General features: G+C 49.6%; 1 protein-coding gene across 4 annotated transcripts in view; it reads left to right on the plus strand.

Annotated features, from left to right (window-relative positions):
* The window catches only part of GRIK4 (glutamate ionotropic receptor kainate type subunit 4), a 306,356-nt gene that overhangs the window by 266,072 nt on the left and 20,680 nt on the right, over window positions 1-19,604 (plus strand). For all 4 annotated transcript variants that reach the window (XM_040483332.1, XM_040483335.1, XM_040483333.1 and 1 more), the window contains 4 exons: window positions 7,983-8,092; window positions 11,683-11,856; window positions 15,402-15,567; window positions 17,092-17,317. In XM_040483332.1, coding sequence (XP_040339266.1) covers window positions 7,983-8,092; window positions 11,683-11,856; window positions 15,402-15,567; window positions 17,092-17,317 — 676 coding nt within the window. The remainder of the gene's footprint in view (window positions 1-7,982; window positions 8,093-11,682; window positions 11,857-15,401; window positions 15,568-17,091; window positions 17,318-19,604) is intronic.

A 19,604-nucleotide genomic window follows, 5' to 3' on the forward strand; every position in this document is an offset into this window, starting at 1 on the left:
TGCATTTCTGTGGACCCCTCTTTCTCTGTCTGTCTACCCCATGAATGTCCCTGACCCATTTTCCTTCTCACTCTGACAACTCTCTGCTTGGGTAATCTCACCCACTACCAAATCTGTAAATCTGGCCCTGACCGCCCCCCTGAATTCTAGAAGCGTATTTTGAACACATGACTAGACATCACCTAGATGTCTCACGGGCCCCTGGATGTCTCACGGGCACCTCAAAAACAGTGTCAGAAGCTGTATTCAGTCTAGTTCTGCCTGCTTCTCCTCTGTCCCATATCAGATCATCGCGTCTCCGCCCAGTGAGTTGAGCTGCCCTTCACTTCTCTTACCCCTCCACCTTCACTTGGTCAGCTCACCTCCTAAAGAGTTCTCAAGTATGCTGTCCATCCCCCAATGACTCCACCTGGTTCAGGCTCTCTCTGTCTCTAACCTGCTGCTGCCATTATGGTGGCTTGTGTTCTCCTTGAGGGTAGAGTGTTTCTTATGCAGTACAGTATCTTCATCAAAGGAGCCCAGAGGCGCCTGGGTGGCTCAGTCAGTTAAGTGTCTGACTTTGGCTCAGGTCATGATCTCGCGGTCCGTGAGTTCGAGCCCCACGTTGGACTCTGTGCTGACAGCTTAGAGCCTGGAGTCTGCTTCAGATTCTGGGTCTCCCTCTCTCTCTGCCTCTTCCCCACTCATGCTCTGTCTCTGTCTCTGTCTCTCTCTGTCAAAAATAAATAAACATTAAAAAAAAAATTTTTAAAGGGGGGTCAAGGGCATTGCCAGCACAGTGGAGTGAAAGTCCTGGAACCAGATCAAACACGTACGAGCTGCATATCACCCGTGTCTCAGTTTTTTCATCTGCGAAAATGGGTTGTCATGCAAATTTGATGAGGATACAGCAGTACATAAGTAATGCACTTACAGCAGTGCCCGACATATACACAAGAAAGTGTTAGCTGTTACATTTCGTAAATGTATGTGACTTGCTGAGGATTGTAGTTTTTTAGTTTACCGTTATTTTTTTAAATAAATGCAATCGTATCAGCCTCCTACTTCAAATCATTCACTGGCTGCCCATCATTTGCAAGACAAAGTCCATCCTTCTCAGCCTGGAGAGTAAAGCTGATTTTTCCTGTTCCGCGCCTCACCGCAGGCATCTGTACCCCATACTGCTCACCGCTTCACCATCAAACTGGCCTCTTCCTGTCCCCTACCTGGGTTCATGCCCATCTGCTTGCCTCTCATCCATGTAACAGACTCCTCCCTAGCCTTCAATACCCAGCTCAAATGGCACTTGCTCTTCAGCGTGAGTCCCCCGGATGGAGCCGATTGCTTCTTTCCCTGAGCAGCTGCCCCCTGCCCACACCTCTAGTATAGCATTCATGTGCTGTGTTGCACTATTCTTCATCATCTCTCCTCAAGTGGATCCTAGTGGGAGATACATTGAGGAGAAGGTACCCTCTTGTCAGGCCATACATTTCTATGATCTGATTTTTGGTATGGAAACGTGATCATCCCAAACAGGCAATATTAGCTTCGTAACTATGGAGAGAAGAAAGGCAGGAAGGAGGATGAGGGAAGTACCCTGTGGTCCTGTGGGCAGTGAGCACCACCTTCCTTTGTGGCTCCTGATGGCACAGTACAGAGCCCTAGGAGCCTGACTTCCGTTAGGAGGCCTAGTATCCCAAGCAGCAGAACGAATGCCCTAAATAGATTTCTTTTTTTTTTTCTCCCTGACCTTGACTCCAGTGGTCTTGACAACAGGAAGAGATGGGAGGCAGATATCACGGGCATCCTAGGGGCATCTTCTGCTCCAGGCCTACATGGCTGCCACCAGGACTCACTTCTCCCTCCCGCCCTGAGCCCGCGTATCCTACATGCAGCATCGTACCCACCTGACGGGGCATCGGAATCCCTGGCCGGGGCCAGATGATCTCCCAAGCTATACATACGGGGTCCAGCCATTAGAATCTGAGGTGCCCCCTGGTACTCTACGGATGGGAATCAAGTGACAGGACATCTGAAGTTCAAGGCTGTCTCGATTTCCTTGGCATATCGGCTCCTTCTTTCTTACTGAGAAGTTCTGCATATACTGTAACAGTAGAACCCCTAGGCCATCTGCAGTGCCGGGTTTAATGAAATTGACGCACACCATAAGCTCTCAAAGATCTGTGTGAATGGAGGGGAGAAGAGCCCAGAAAAACGAAAACATTCCTATTTAACATTAGAGCGTCTCGTGCAGTTTCTGTTCTCTTTCTGCAGCAGTAATTTGCCTAATGATGTTTTGCTCAGATTAATATTAAAGTAAGTTTGTATTCCTCAAGCACGCACTGACTGTCGTAGCAAGGCATCATCAGAGCATGCCGGAAGCCAACCTGAGATTTGACATTTGGCATAGATAGCCCCCAGATGCATAATTACATTTAAAAAATTCAGAGTTGACATATTCAGCGAGGTTGGGTGTACGTCCAGGATACTTGTGTGTTGACTAACATCTGCCTGGCATCTCTTTATTTATGGAGCTCTTTCGCCTATAGTCTCTGGTTTAATACAGCAATCCCCTGAGGCAGGTAGTGGGATTCCCGTTTTACACGGAAGGACTCTAAGGCTAGCGGTGGCTAGTGGTGCCATGGAAAGAGGAAAGAGCACAACGGTGGAAGTTATATTGAACCGAGTTTCTGGTCTGCAAGTTCATACACTCCCAACTACCCATCTTTATGGTATAGTTGGGTGTATTTCTCTGCGTCAAGGCCTTGTGTCAGCGGAATTTTCAAAATCCTTTCTTTTTCGACTTAGAAAAAGGAGGGAGGCACCTGGGCAGGGGGGCTCAGTTGGTTAAGCGTCTGACTTTGGCTCAGGTCATGATCTCATGGTTCATGGGTTCGAGCCCCGTGTGGAGTTCTGTGCTGACAGCTCAGAGCCTGGAGCCTGCTTCGGTTTCTGTGTTGCCCTCTCTCTCTGCCCCTTCCCCACTCATGCTCTGTCTCTCTCCCTCTCTCTCTCTCAAAAATAAACAAACATTAAAAAAAGGGGGGGGGTTGGAAGTTCTCCACGTCCAGTGTGGAGCTCAGTGAGGGGCCTGAGCTCATGACCCTGAGATCAAGAGTCAGGCACTTAACCAACTGAGCCACCTAGGCTACCCTCAAAATCCTTTCTAATCTGAGGATACTATCTATACTATACCATACTATACTATGCTATACTATACTATATCGTACTCTATTATCCCATATAGTGTCCCAAGCCAGCCAGAGCACCTTGGACTCCCTTGAAAACGTAACTTTACTGTTTTCTCCCTATACTGTCCCGCTCTACCTCTGATTAACAAATGGGAAAGTTTTATATACTCTGTTCTTTTCCCTTAACTCCTAGCTAGAGTCTTCTCTGTCAAGAAAAGTAAAAAAAAAAAAAAGACAGTAATTAAAAAGCGAGAGAGAAATAAATGCCAACATTAAATTAATGCCCAGCATTTTCGCTGGATATATTACCCATGTTTTCAAGAAGGTCGGTTTCATTTTGGAAAGACTGTCTAGAAAAATGGAGAACAATGCTAAGTAAACCAGTGAGTCATTTCTAATACTGCTTAATACGCTGCTGTAAGAAAACAGAAAATGAATCGAGTTCTGTTCCTTAAAGCTAAGCAACATGATAGCCCATATAATGGAAATATGGTTTCCTGAGCACATGATCATTTTAATATGGGTTATTTATTGAGTGTTCCTATCCCAAGAAGCTCAAGGTGTTTTATCAACATTGCTGTAGTAATTCTCACATTCCCCCTTCATGTTGATTGTTGGGTCCCATCTTCTGGAAGAAGGAAATCACACCCAGAGATGTTGAGCAGCTTGTGTAGAATCACTCAGCAAGTCAAGGTCAGTGTCAGGATTAGAACTCAGGTCTCCTCATACTAGACTTCCAATCAGCAGAGTGAAAATAGATAAGCTGGTATGTGGGTTACATAGGCAGCAAACCCATGTGGGTAGTTTTTGTGAGGAGGGATTAATTGCTTGCTTTTTTTTTTTTTTCTTCTTGGCTTCAGGGGTGGGAAGTGCATGGTAGGCCCAACTATGATCAAGGCAGCCCATTGCAGACACACTGAGGAAAGCTGTCCATGGGTTCCCAGGGTGGGACAAGAGGAAATCATCTTCTTCTGCCTCTTCCAGGAGACATGGAGACTTTGTTCTTTTATCACTTCAGCCCTAAAGAGTTTTTATTGACCGCTGACCACGGCCAGTAGTTGAAAGAAGACTCTGAATATGCTGCCGTTTAGTTCTAAAGACTGGCAAAACCACATGGAGGGCATGGGGAGAGCAGAGGGGGCAGGAAGAGAGTCAGCGTCACTAATTTGTGTGATGTCACCACTAAGGAAATGGTGACTAGGATACACAGCCCTTCCAGAAACACGGAAGAACCCGCCACACACCTGACCCGCTCTGTGACTTTGGCGGAAAGGCTGAGGCAGAACTGAGTTCCAAAGGTTGGAATCACTGGCTTCTAAAAGCCATGTTTCCAGAAGAGAGCCTGGTATTGCGCTAATGGCTTCCCTGGAGAGCCCTGGCGAATCCTCACGATTCATGTATCATAACACACAGGAATGCTAGTAGGAGTTATGGAAAGTGACTGTGGCCACGTGGCATTCTCCCCCCAAGCATCTTTAGCGTGTGTCACTACAAGACAGAAAAAGGGATTTCTTGTCCGCTGAGCAAGAATCAATATAAAAAGAAGTTCCATCCTTTGTCACTTACTGCCTCCTCCCTCCCCCTTCCCTCATGGCTACCATTAGAGGGAAGCCAACACGTATGTAGCCCTTACTGTGTGTTAACTCATCTAGCTCTCAAAACCACCCCCTGAGGTAGGTTTTATTGTTACCTTCATGCTACAAAAGAGGAAATGGAGGCCCAGAGAGGTTAAGTCACCTGTCCAGGGTCACTCGATTGTAAGTGGCAAAGCCGGGATTCAGTCCTGGGCAAGCTAGCTCCAGAGTCTGTGTCTCAATTCACTGCCTGTCCTGAGTCACCTGGCTCTGGTGTCCTTACGCATCTGGCTCCGGACCCTGGGAGAGCAGCAGCATTCTGACTATAATTCATTTCTTCTAGTACGCATAGAATTCAGTATCACTCATCAGGTTGTTTTTGTGGATAAGAGGGATTTTCTTTATTTTTAAAATTATTTTTTTAATGTTTTTATTTATTTTTGAGACAGAGACCAAGCATGAACAGGGGAGGGGCAGAGAGAGAGAGGGAGACACAGAATCCGAAGCAGGCTCCAGGCCCCGAGCTGCCAGCACAGAGCCCGACGCGGGGCTCGAACTCACAGACTGTGAGATCATGACCTGAGCTGAAGTCGGATGCTTAACCGACTGAGCCACCCAGGCGCCCCGATAAGAGGGATTTTCAACATGAAAGGGGAGTTTAGGGCCACTTTGCAGGTCCTGTGCTAACATTCAAAGGGCCTTACCATGCTGGGATTGCCATCATTTGGTGACCAGCCCCTTGAATCTTTCCCACCATCAGACAGCATCATGAGTGCTGGCGCTGGTGTGGTCAGTCTGAAGTACGGTAGAAAAGTCAAGGAACTAGTTAAATTTTGGTGCCATCTGATTTTCAGCTCCGTCCGTGGGGCTTGGCCTGTCCTAGATGGTTGGGGCATAGACTGGGTATAATCAGTTATCTGCCTCCAAAGTGGCTATCGTCCCCAGAAGCAACCGGCCCAACTCGCAGTCAACAGAGACAGATATAAATCAATACAAATGCCTATCAATGTGACAGAGTCAAAATAAATGGTGACGGGTATAAATAAATAATGTGTAAGCGCACTTTAAGGGGTTGAGATGGAGTAGGTTGGGATCCTGCTGGCATTGGGGAGCAGGCGTGAGATTAATTAGGGAGTTTATTGGAGCAAGTTGCAAAGATAAAGGAGGAAGAGGGAGACGCGGTACAGCTGCCATCTGAATGAAAGAGAAGTGGCATCTCTATGGCGCAGCTTGACGAACGAGCACCGGAGAAATTGAAGGCATCACCACTGATTTGAGCAAGGCACTTAACCTCCCCGGGTCTCAGTTCTTCCATCTGTCAATATAGAGGACTGGGTATTGAAATCAAGGGAACATTGCGCAACGTTTTGAGTTCTCCAGGAGGAAAGTATCGCCATCGTATATCTCTGGGTTAAGGAAAAGCTGTTATTCGGAAGAAATGCCCGTGGCATATAACACCTGATTTGCCCCCAAGCACCAGTAACTCAGATGTCTTTGGGGAAGGAAGCGTTCTGATGCATCCGCATAGAAAAAATAAATAAATAATAGCAGGTGTTCAGAGCCTGCAAGGAACGTACTTCTCTTTGGCATCACCTAAACAGCTTGGGCTCAGCCCCGACCAAGGCGGTAGGCGCCCAGACCCAAATCTCAAATAACTGCCCCCCCCTTGCTCTTTTGGTTGGCGTCAGTCAATCGCAAGAAGAATCAGATGTTCCCTTGCCAGCATGACTGATACATTTCCAGTGGAGCTATGTTTATGTCTTGATCCTCGTTTGTGTGGTGTTCTGTGTTTTATAACTTGAGTCTCCAGGAGTTTTTCCCATGACTGTGTGTCATTCCTTATCACCCATAACCAAATATGGCAGCTTTAAATAGTGCTGTCATTTTTTCTCGATTCACTCGTTGTGATATAATCAGGTATAGATTTCTGACACGGAGCATCTAATGGGGTTTCAGATTCAGAAAGCAACAATGAAAGATTTTTTCCCCCCTGGGTATTTCTCAATTGAGAGACACAGAAGGAAGTAGTCGTGAGCGACAGGGCACTAGAATTCATGTCTGTTTGCCCAGAGAAACCGCAGCAGTATGGAAGGACAGAGAGAAAGACGAGCTGGAGAGAGCAGGCCATATGTAGAGGGGGCAACCACCACTGAGCTCCAGCCAGTTGACAAGGTGGGCCCAGTGTTTCTAGAAAGCCCCATTTTGCTGGAAAAAAAAAAAAAAAAAAAGCCGGAAACCTGGATTTTTACATGACATCTCCCAATCATGTAATGTTAGCAACGGATACAGAATAGGTAAACATTGCAGGGTAGACAGATTAGGGGAGGGCTGTGTGTAGTAAGCCACCAGTGTGTCACCTTTGATTTAAGGTACCTCCAACCAAGACCTGAGAAAGGTGTGCACTCGTCCAAGACCACACAGCTGCAGACAGCTCATTCCAGTTTGCTCTCCTCCAGAAAAATGTCTGGGAGTTTGGTGGCCAGGTGTCTGTTCCTGGCTCCATCCACTGTCGCCTCTGACTCTGGCCAGGCACATCCCTGGGCTGGGGACAGCCCACATTTCCCCACAGCATTATGCTAAGAGCCCTGAGCTGTGTGTCAGAAGGCATGCATTTGAGACTCCACTCTTCCACTCCTCAGCTGTGTAACCTTGGACACATCTCTTGACTGCCCTTGGCTTTTGGTTTCTTCGCTAGTAAAATGAACATAATAATCGGCCTCATGGCACCGTCCTGAGGTTTACAGGAGAAATCTCACTCGGTGTGAGATCAGCCCGCAAACAGAAACATCAAGGCGCCTGTTACATTAGCATCCTCATGAGAAAGACGTGAGTGTCCGAGAGGGGTGCTGTTGTACTCCACCACAGACACCAGTGGCTCTAAGGTGCCCCTGAGCCCGCCATGCCATCCCTGGGGGCGGGGGTGGGGGGGACACAGGGCAGTAGGTAGGGGCGCTGAGCGCTGTTCCACTTGCCCAGCACAAAGCCTTTCTCAACCTAGGAAGTGACATGCCTCCAACTGTTCCTTTGTTTCATCTGCTGAGGTCAGGGCTGAATAGGTCTTGGAGCAGCCCCTCTGCACCTTGGGTCCCAGTGCCATTGAAACCGGTCACCCAGAACCCGACGCAATGCCATCTGGGGCCAGACCCGCACTCCCCATACCCTCCGCCCTGCCCTGCCCTGCCAAGGGCCATCCTGACTGAATGTGTATGGTGAATCTTGGTTTTGTCTCCATTTCCAGGGGCGCAAACCTGGCTATTTCTCCTTCCTGGACCCATTTTCTCCAGGCGTCTGGCTCTTCATGCTTCTAGCCTATCTGGCCGTCAGCTGCGTCCTCTTCCTGGTGGCTCGGTAAGGCTCCTCTCCCCGTCCCTGTCCTCACACCGCCACCTCGCGTCCGCTGCGGAGAACTGCATGGGAGGGGTGGGGAGCAGGATACCTTGGCACCACACAGGAGTGGGTAGGAGAGGGACTGAGGACCCGACCTGTCCTCTGCCCTGCTGTCCACCTGGCACTACCCGTTCCCCCACCTACATGCACATGTTCCCTAATGTGCATGGTGAAGACAGGTGAGCTTGTCTGAATTTGCTTCTACATCCCTCCTCTTCCCCTTCCTCTTCCCCCCCATCTCTGGGCCCCCTGCTTGGGGGGGGGCGGGGCTTGGGGAGAGAGAGTGGTGGGGAGGAGGGAGACAGGATTGATCACTATGCATTTGGCTGTCCTGGCGTCAGACCTCACCAGGATCTGCTGCAGAGTGCTAAGTGACAAGAAACAGAGCCTGTGAATCCAGAGTGAGGGGACCAGAGGCCTCGTGGCATGGGCAAAGGAGGAGGTTCCCTCTGGAGAGGGTCTGGCCCATCCCCTAGCCTAGATCTGCCAGTGAAAACACAGCTGCCTTGGTGAATGGGAGCCATGGAGGGTGGTACACGACAGGAGGACGGGTTGGAGAGAGGCATTTGCAAGTTGTGTTGAGTTGAGACAATTGGTCCAGATCAGGGGTTGGTGACAATTAATTCCTCCCCTCTCGCTAGAAATAGAAACTATTCCTGGGCCTACAGAAGAACCTGAGAGCATCCCGTGGCTAAGACCGCCCATGAATGTGCACAGAGAGGGTTGTTTCTCTCTGGGGCTGGGCCATTGGATCAGCCTGGGCTTGAGGAGAGCCAGCTTACCTATCCGGAAACAGAATAAGCCCTTGTGGTTCACAGGTCACTCATTCAGAATCCCAGCTCCCTGCTCAGTGCTCAGCTGACCATAGTGGGGGACCAGAAAGGTCTGTTACCTAGGAGCAGAGAACCACAGAATGAGCTTCAAGGGAACTGGCAGTGACTCTGTTCCAGCTGCCTCCATAGCAGTCTCCTTTGCCTCAGGGCCACAGTGGTGGGGCCAGATGATTCTTGTGTATGTCCCAACTCTGCCTGGCAGGGTCTTCCCCAAGGGCATGTCTGCTCAGTGGCTCAGGGAAAGCATGTGCTCTCTCCAGTTGGAACACGGAGCCCCAAGGGACAGCCGAGTGCTTAACCCCCAGGGCAGCCCCCAGCCTGCGCAGGGAGTATTCTATCACCCAGCCTGTGCCTCTTCCAGTGGAGATCAAAGCCAAGTTGAGGAAAGTCATCCTGAACCCGTGAGATCCAGCCAGACAGAGGAAGGCCTTGCTTACAAGCCAGTAGTCTTCAAAGGCTGCTGTGTACCACTCATCTACCCTCTTGGGCCTGTAGGCATTGCCACTATCAAGGATCTGTTGTCAGTGACAACGGACGAGACACGCAGGAGGTTGGCACGCTGCGTGACACTTTCCCTCTCCACTCCACCGCACTGTGTGCTGCAGCTTTTAGGAAGCTGTCTGCCTGAGCCCTGGCTCCACCTCTCTGAAATACACTCTTGCCCCCTTCAATTGAGCCCCTGCGGGTAGCCAGCCACAGCTCTCGAGGGACCCCGAAGGCCCTGGAAATAGTCTTAGGGCTTGGTTCCTAGATATACAGACATATAAGCCCATTTCCCCATGCCCACTGCAGCCTAAAGCTTTTCAACTAGCCCCAGGGGCTTCAACAACCCTTCTTCCCTGCCCTAGACGCGCACGCACGCACACACGTGTGTGCACACACACACACACACAAACTCTCACTCACTACCCCCAGGATCCAGCATTAACAAAAAGATTAACCAAAAAAATGTACTAAAGGTCTGATTATACCACCTTGTGTGTGTGTGTGTGTGTGTGTGTGTGTGTGTGTGTGTGTGTGTAGGAGAATTTTCAAATAGGGTTCCATAGGGCAGGAAGGCTCTTGGGAGGCACCAGAGACTCTGGAGGTGAGAAGAAGCCTGAGCTCTAGAACCTCAACTCCTCTTCATCCAAACCAGTTCTGCTTTTATCTCTTGAGCTACTGTACTGCTGGGTAAGATTTTAGAGGTGAAAAGAAATGTTTGGAAACCACTGATCTAAGGCAGCCGTTCCCAAGCAGGCTGATATCCGAGTCAGACAGGGAGCTTTTAAAAAGTTTGGTTCCCAGGTCCGATCATCTCAGCACCTCTAGGGACGGGGCTGGGGAATCTGTACTTTTGAAGCTCACTTCCAGTGGCCTGTAGGCTTGGGAACCACCGGGCGCAAGCCAGCTCCGTAGGCCACAGAGAGAAGGAGCACATGTCAGGACGCGGGCCAACGATGACACGCTGGCATCATATTCAGGAACAAGAGGCGGCAGTGGAAATGTGGGCGAGCCACTGTAGAGTGAGTGCCGACGAGGCTGGGGGAGGGACAGGAAGACCAGTGATGCGAATAGTACCCTGTGAGCACACACTGCCTGCCCTGCTCGGCACACGCCCAGACACATCTCTCTCGTCAGAGCTGGGATGCTTTGAGTGGGCGACCGGCCAGGGCCACTGAGCAGAGGAGGGAAGGCGTGCGTCTGGTGGGCAGGAAGACGGGGTGTTCTGGGCATCAGGGAGGGAAGGTGGGGGCAGGGAGCTTAGAGCAGCCCTTCTCAACCCCGTGTGCCCATCACACTGACCTGGGGGGCTTTAAAAAATACTGATGCTCAGGCTCCACCTGGACAAAGCAAATCAGAACCTCTGGGAACAGAATCTCGTCTTTGACATTTCTTTCAACGCCCCCAGGTGAGTCTGAAACAGAAACAGGGTGGAGACCCTCGGCCCAAGGGACGGTCTAGGCCAGTGTTTCTCAGCGTGGTCCCTGGGCCAGTGGCATCTACAATCACGGAAGAACTTGCATATTCTTAGGCCTCACCCAGACTTACTGAATCAGGAGCATCAGGGGCCCAGCCCAGCAGTCTGTGTTTGTTTGTTTTTGTTTTTAAATTTTTTTTTAATGTTTGTTTATTTCTGAGACAGAGACAGAGCATGAGTGGGGGAGGGGCAAAGAGCGAGGGGGACGCAGAATCCGAAGCAGTCTCCAGGCTCTGAGCTGCCAGCACAGAGCCCGACGCGGGGCTCAAACTCACAGACCGCGAGATCATGACCTGAGCCAAAGTCGGCCGCTTAACCGACTGAGCCACCCAGGCGCCCCTAGGCTGAGAGTTTTCTAACTGGCTCTGTGGGGCCCTGGGATCCCTCTGTGACCACTTTGGGGACTAGGGGGTGCAGAAAATGGAGCCTCCCCGCTGTTCACCCCAGACACTCCCAGCTTCCAGTCACTTTATTCTAGATTTGGAGTTCCACATCATAATTTATTTGGGGAAAAAAAAAAACCTTTTTTTTTTTTTAGAAAGAAAAACAGTTTGAAAACTGCCAACATACTCCAACCCCCTCAATTTGGGGGTTGGGAAAATCCAGGTCCAGAAGAGGGAAGTGGCTTACCCAAGGCCACAGGCCAGGTCCTGAAGCACAGAGGCGAGGCCAGAAAGGAGAGCCGCTCCCACTGACTCCAGCACTTTCCATCATGCCCACCCTCCGTGGCACTAGTCTATGTTCCTTTTCTCCCACAGGTTGACCCCCTACGAGTGGTACAGCCCCCACCCCTGTGCCCAAGGCCGGTGCAACCTCCTGGTGAATCAGTACTCCCTTGGCAACAGCCTCTGGTTTCCTGTTGGGGGATTCATGCAGCAGGGGTCCACCATCGCCCCCCGAGCCTTATCCACCCGCTGTGTCAGTGGCGTCTGGTAAGATCCGGGGCAGAGAAGGGGCCAGGCCCAGTGGGGTGGGGACACCAAGGGAGTCCTCAGATAAGCCCTGCTCTGGCTGCGGGTAGACAGGAACCTCACAGAGAGCTCTGCCTTTCAAAACAGATTAGCAGGGAGCTGGGTTGCATTCCGCCAGCTCAGAAGGCCTGGGAGCACCGGGTTGGACACACTTTGTGCCATCTTATCTGGTTCCTCTTTCCCTCTGCCTCAGAGGTCTGGATACAGAGGGGAGCCAGGGCAGGAAAGGAGATGCAGAAAACAGCCTTGTAAGGCCCACGGCAAAGCGATTGTAACTTGCAGACCTGAAAATGACCTGAGGTTGGGTGGCTGGGCCTGCCAAGGCATATGCAGATTTATGCAAATGTGAGTGAAACAGGGCTTGGCTGCTGGAAGAATTCAAACCTGTCTGACATCTCTCCTCCTCTACCATCTTTCTGCAACTTTGTCCCTCTGCGCCCGGCTCTGGGGCCTTGCCTGACCTGCCCACCTCGGCAGGTGTGGGGAAAGGCAAATTCTTAGTGGCTCAGAGCCGGACGGGACCTCAGGAGCCGTCCACACGGGCAGTTCGCCAGCCTCAGCCTGAAACTCCCTTCTCCTCTTGGCTCGTTCAGAGCGAAAAGAATACGGTCGAATGATTCGATGCATGGAAATGCAATTTGCAAACTTGAAAATGATACATAAATGTGTGGACTCATAGCTGCTATTTGAGCATTATGGGGGGAAATGAAACAGACATACGTGTGTGTGTGTGTGCGCGTGCGCGCACGCGCACGTGTGTGCGTGTAGCACAGAGAGGCACATTTGCAGAGTACCGGTTCCCCACCCTCACGTAAAAACCCGCTGTCGGGTTTGGCTGTCACAGCCTATAGGACTTCCAACCCTGGTTCTCTCCCCTCCTTATCAGCCTGTGTAAACCAAAGGAAAAGTGGCGTTTTCACCCTTGGACACCAGTGCCTGGACATTTACCAGAACCACTGGACTAGAGCTGATGGAGAGGTGAAAACGCAGCTGGGATTTTTGTTTTCTCTGCTAAATGATAAATACAGTAGGATTTAAAACATCTGGGCAAGATGCTCACCCATTACCAGATTGTGCCCAGAAATCACCAAGTGGATCAACGGGGACAACCCGGCTTAACATTCCACCGGGAAAAAGGGGCGGTCTTGGCAGGGAAAATCACAGAGTTCCCTCAAAATCCTGGAAATCTGGACAGAAGCCCTGCAGACAACAGAAGTCAGCTGCAGACTCTGATCTCTTTCTACCTGGGGCTTTGCCTTCCAGAGGGGGGTGTTCCCATGCACTGCACGTAGGGCCCCATTGTCAGGTTCATCCACCTGTCAGATCCCTGACCCCCAGGACTTCCCTCCTGCAGACAACGTCTGCCTGAGCACTTGGGAGGGCCACCAGTCTTGCAGGCTGTGCTGCCCTGGCCCACAGGGTCGCCAGTACTTTAAATAGCTGTCCTAGGGGAGCTCCATTACGCCACTCCTGAGGGTGTGTGGGAAGAGGGGGGGTGCCTGAGTTGTTAGGGAGCCCCTCTGCCTCTCAGAGTTCTGAGTTATCAAATCAAGGTCTCAGTTTGGTCAGTTCCCTGCAGGAATGTGAGGTCAGAAGACAGGGCCATCGCAGCCCCCCTTAGAGTCCTCACCCAGAGCAAGTGACGGAAAATACCACGTTGCTAACAAGAATGCCAACTTTGCAACCAGTGATGCCCCTTTCACACGGAAGCAGGGGTCCCCTGACCCCTCTGGAGAGAGTGTGTGATTTGCTTCCTCAGCAGAGAAGATAGGCTTGCCCTGAGCGACTTTGTTCTCTGACCCATTCCCTTGTGACCAGTGGCATAAAGAGACACATGGCCATCCAGGGTGGAACAGACGCTGGAGTGTAGCCGTGGGGCTGAGGGAACTTCCCCAGCCAACTCTGAGGTCAAGGCCACACCCAGGGCTCACTAACTCACGGCACTAGCCAGGGCACAAACAGCGTCAGAATGCTAGCCTCCACCTAGGCATGGATCACCCCACCTCCCTGGCCTCCTCTGGGGGATGGTCATGAGAAAGAACTTCCAGCAGCGTGTATGAGCTGAGGCAGCAACAAGGAAGGCAGGTCTTAGGAATGGATGGACGCCGGGTACTTATAGGTCACAAATAGGGACGTTGACCAGATGGTCGTCATCCCATGTTCGGTGTAACAGTCTATCCCTGCATTTCTCTGTATCTCACATTCATCTGGTCCTTTACAGATTATTAGTCACCAATCGTTTGATCTCACAGTTCTCCAAAGACACGCAGAGCAGGCGTTATTCTCCCTGAGCAGGCAAGCTCAGAGGAGGAATGTGGCTTTTCCCCTAAGGTCTCACAGGGGGAGGGCCAGAACTAAACCAGCTCATCTCACTGGTGGTCTGGCATACGGATGCACCCACCGAGTCGGCAGATGCCCGTCACTTCACATCTGGGAGGCCGCCAGCAGGGGTCCTTGGACACAGAGGCCAAGGAGACAATGGGACTTCCCACTCTTAAAAGTCTCCTGGAAGCTGCTGGCCTCTGAATCCTGTGGCAAACGCTACGCTTTAGTTGGCAATGTCTTCATAATGACTAAAGCCTCATTAATTCAGACTCCACTAATTCCGAATTTGTGATTATCCAGCCTCACTTGTGCTTGGATATGTCTCTGAATTCCCATAAACAAATGGATTGGGATGCAGATCCACACTGCTGACCAGATGGCAGAGGGCTTATTTAACCTACTTAAGTGAACAAACTAGTTTTAACGCCTTTAACATGTATACCGCCTGACTTGCAAAATTATTCTAATTTTAAATGAGTTTGCTCTACCCAATAAAACACTCTTCTGTTTTGAAATAGCTTGCCCATTGTAAGGGTAGTTTCTAATTCCAGCTTCTTGGCACTTCAAAGGTGCCTGTCACCAGTTAACCTCAAAGGGTTTCTGGTTTTGTAGGACTGGTTTTAAAATATGGATGTATCACTGTGTTACTTGGCAAGTTTCTCATCAGCAAAATTGGGATAAGAATTTTGCCTCCCTTCGTTGTAGGGGGTACATGAGATCGTGTCTGTGGCTCAGGGCAGGTGCTCAGTACACGGTTGATGCTCATCTGATGGTTGACCGCATCATGAGAGGACGGGCAGCCGACCAAGCTCGGGTTCTAAACAGAGCCCCCAGAGCCGGCACCCTTAGCTCATTCCCTATCTCATTTCTCATGGTCTTCCGGACGGTCTCATGTGCATGGACACACCTCTTTTGAATAGCAACCCAAGAACCACCTCCTTTTAGAAATAAGAAAAAAAAAAAATTAATGGTCTCCCAAGCAACCTCACACACCCGATTCATTTCTGTTGACATCATATGCCCTGCCTCCTTTCTCTTCCCCCACCAACCCCGACTGAGCTGGGAGCTCCTTCCAAAGAGGGACACCTGGTCTCTCCTATGTCACAGCAGGACTGGGGACAGGGGCTAAGACTCCTGGGTGTGCCTGGGCAACGATGACTTCCTGGTCTTTTCCTACATAGGTGGGCATTCACGCTGATCATCATCTCATCCTACACGGCCAACCTAGCAGCCTTCCTGACTGTGCAACGCATGGATGTGCCCATTGAGTCAGTGGATGACCTGGCTGACCAGACCGCCATTGAGTATGGCACAATTCACGGAGGCTCCAGCATGACCTTCTTCCAAGTAAACCCATTTGGTTGCTCACCAACATGGGGAATTGGGCAGGATAAAGTTGAGATGTTTGTCCTCTGGAGATAAAAACATCAATCCTCATCCCATTATCTCTTTTGAACATCTAGTTTGGAGATTCACTTGGGGCTCGTTTTTCCCCCCTTCTGCAAAATACCCCTGGAATGAGGTCCCCAAAGCACTTTGGGGTTAATTTCAGCCTCCCAAAGTGTTGTGCAAGAACCGTTAGTGGGAGTCGAGATGCTTTTAAGCATAACGTGTTGAAACTATCTTTGAATGGCAATAGTTTCGTATTTGTTTTAGTGGAGATTAGAAAAATACCCGTAAATGCAGCGAATCTAACCTGTACTTTTATTTCTACTACTGCATAGGTTGAGGCTAATGTATACATTTAAGTTTGGTTAAGTGGGTTAAATTTTATCGGCAGTACTTACATAAAGCAAGTTTAGAACACTACACGAATGTCTGAAGTATAAGGAACACGAAGATGAGTATGAACTGATTGCATATATCCCAAACTAGACAGGTGTCAGATCGGGACCCTGTTGGCTTTGAGGTTTCCTTGCAAGGCTCTGGAGAAGACCTTGCCGCAGTTGTGTATTAGCCAACAAACCAAGTGACTGATCACCAAGACTGGCAGATCTGGGCCAGACAAGAGGAGCAGTTTTCGTATGCTTCGGGATCTCTAAGAAAGCAGACTTACCCTGCAGTTAATAGGTGTCTAACCAGCCTACCACCCAAGAAGTCCGTTTTCACAGGACACAGGTCCAAGGCCTCCAGTTTTCTGTTTCCTAGACAGCCTCAGTGTCTATTGGCCCCATAACCACTGAAGGCATCATGCAAACCCAGGTGTGGATAGACCCCCAGAATTCTCTCGACCTTGTTCTTATTTGTAAAAGAGAAGCCAGTCCTGGATATGTGATTGACAAGTTGGTTTAGGATCAACAGAAAATAGCCGGCACTCTTCCTTTAGATGGTGTCTTTAGACGTCCTGATGAACCTGAATCCACCACCTCCAGCCTGAAGGACAGCGAAGGATAGTTCCAGAATTTCCGTTCTTAATTCTATCAGAACATGGAGGTTGGCAGTGGTAGACCTCTCAAGGGTAGATGGGGCAAAACCAATGATCAAACCAGTAGACAGAGTTTATAGTGCCTTAGGACCCTGTTCTTTCCTTGCTTTTCTGTAAAAGTTTATCGTAGGCACAATCCCCGCCTCCTGCCATGATGCGGTGGCAGTTGAGAGATGAAAAGGGAAAAGATTATTGAATATAATGAGGGGGTTGAGTAATAAAGGGGCCAGGATCTTAAGGTCTACTTTGATTCCCTCCCTTTTAAAGCCACCATTTCCTGGGGTGACTGGGTGGCTCAGGTGGTCGAGTGTCCAACTCTGGATTTTGGCTCAGGTCATGATCTCCCAGTTTGTGAGCGCGAGCCCCACATCAGGCTCCACGCTGACAACGTGCCCAAGATTTCCTTCCTCTTTTCCTAAGCCTGCTTCCGTGTGTTCTTTTCCCAGAATTCCCGCTATCAGACCTACCAGCGCATGTGGAATTACATGTATTCTAAGCAGCCAAGTGTGTTTGTGAAGAGCACAGAGGAGGGGATCGCCAGGGTGTTGAATTCCAACTACGCCTTCCTTCTGGAATCTACCATGAATGAGTACTACCGGCAGCGAAACTGCAACCTCACTCAGATTGGGGGCCTGCTGGACACCAAGGGCTATGGGATTGGCATGCCAGTCGGTATGCAGGAGAGGACCAGCCTCTTTGGGTAGCTCCATCCAGGCAGGGTCAGAGTAGCTAGGACCACTGAATGCAACATTGAATTTGACAACCCCGTTCTAGAACCACTTAACAGGGACTTTAGGTGGGCATTTTCCAGGTTAAAAAAATAATAAGCAAACCCCCATACTTCCACTAATCAGTGATCAGTTCTCAATCTTTAGTTATTGAAGGGCTAGCTATCGATTTGTTAGTAGTTGATGAATTACTAAAGGGCAGGTTGATGCCCTCGGTGGATTCTTTAGGGCTTTTCTTCTCCCTCCTCCTGCTTCCTGCCCTTTGGCCATATCCCTTTTGATGGTCTCTCTACTAGCAGTGGGAAGGAGAAGGAAGAAATGGTGAAGCTCCATGAATTTTGCTGCTAGTGTCCCTGGTGAAAGGCTTATTACAGAAGGAGACTGACATGATAGATGGAGTAGCTTCCAAATCATTTGTGGGTCTCGTGGACCCATCTACTCCAAATCAGCGTAGGTAATTGAGAATAGGTAATGGAACTCTGTATTTAGCTGTGTACCTTCCAGTGTTTTATACCAAGGTAGGGATGTTTGGCTTCCAGAAAGGTATCCCAGCTGTGTTTTCTAAAGGATATTCACGCCTTGATAGTACCTCAACCGGAAGATGAGAGGGAACACGTTGACCGGCTTTTTGGATTGAAGAGGGAATCTGAAAATGTTCCCCAGATGCTTGGGACATGAACCCTTCCCCCACCTACCGCTGAAAGCCATGCTGTATAGGGCTGTCCTCGCCCAACACTCTTCTTATAGGAGGTTGTCCTGTACAAGGCAGCAGAGGGAAAGGCAGGAACTGAGGCCGTCAGACCAATGTGGGGAGATCAATATACAGTATACACAACTTTGCTGTTACCTTACACATGCCTTCTCTTGATCTTTACCTAACTCAGAACTCTGTGGGCTTCACTATATACCTGTGGAGTGTGAAAAGCATGGTTTTGGAGTCAGGCAGACCTGGGAATGCACCTGGCTCTGGCCTGTGGGACCTCAGATAGGTTATTTAAGCTCTCTGAATCTCAGTTATTCTGTAAACTGGGGCAACTGAGGGATAAGTCTAATAATCCAGTCAAGTGCCTTACTACAGTGTCTCATACCTAGCCTGTTCAGGAGGAACACTGGTGCCCTCCCCATTTTTCCCATAGTCCCTTGTGTTATTTGATAAAAGCAGATGACTCCTTAAACACTGATCAGAAACCACACCAGTGACCGTAGGCAATGATACGGTTCATCTTCGAACTCTGTGAATTCTGATACTACGAATTCTATAAACTAGACGCCTCACTCGGGGCCCTTGAAAACCCACGTACTCCCTTCTTACCATCATATTTCATTGATGTTCATTAATATGCAAATTACGGGCCCCTTTGAGAAATGTATTGGCTTACATTTTATTTCAAGATGGTGGAGTAAACCACAAAACAAATGTAAGATGCACCTTGATAATACTCCAGCAATTTAAGAAATTTAGCTGAAATGTCAAATGCTTCCAAAGTTTTCGTGGAATACACCTATTAGAGAGTCGACCTAAAGCGGACCAACTCTAGAAATTTTTATCAATGACGAAGGAAAAAGGGAAGGAAACGCATTTATTCTATGTCTGACGTGATGCTATTTTCTTTTTATTTATTTTTATTATTATTTTTTTTAATGTTTATTGACTTCTTGAGAGACAGAGACAGAGTGTGAGCAGGACAGGGGCAGAGATTGAGGGAGACACAGAATCTAAAGCAGGCTCCCGGCTCTTGAGTTGCCAGCACAGAGCCCGATGCGGGACTTGAACTCACAAACCTTGAAATCATGACCTGAGCCGACGTCGGATGCTTAACCGACTGAGCCACCCAAGCGCCCCTAACGTGATGCTATTTTCACACGTCATCCCACCTGTGAGTTAGATGTGGTCCTTCCCACTCTAGAGGAGAGAACTGAGATTCAGAGCTGGCAAGTTTCTTGTCCAAGGTCACAGAGTCAGGAGAGGAGCTGGGTTTGAGCCTGTCTCCAAATTCAGTGCTTCGCTTACTGGACCATGTTGCCGGAGGGGTCCCACCAGCTCGACAAGATGGGATAGGTGGGGAAGTGAGGTACGGGCTTGTCCGGGTTCTCAGATCAGGCTGAGAAGGGCACCGCACCACCCACTGATGAGCCAGAACTTATCTGAGTTGAGGTCACTTCCAAGAAAGCATGTGTGTCATTCTTACGCGGGAGGTAAGGGCATAACCAGAGAATAAGCAATGTGGTGG

Source organism: Herpailurus yagouaroundi, unplaced genomic scaffold (genome assembly GCF_014898765.1).
Source record: "Herpailurus yagouaroundi ecotype Mexico unplaced genomic scaffold, PumYag 161, whole genome shotgun sequence".
NCBI lineage: Eukaryota > Metazoa > Chordata > Mammalia > Carnivora > Felidae > Herpailurus > Herpailurus yagouaroundi.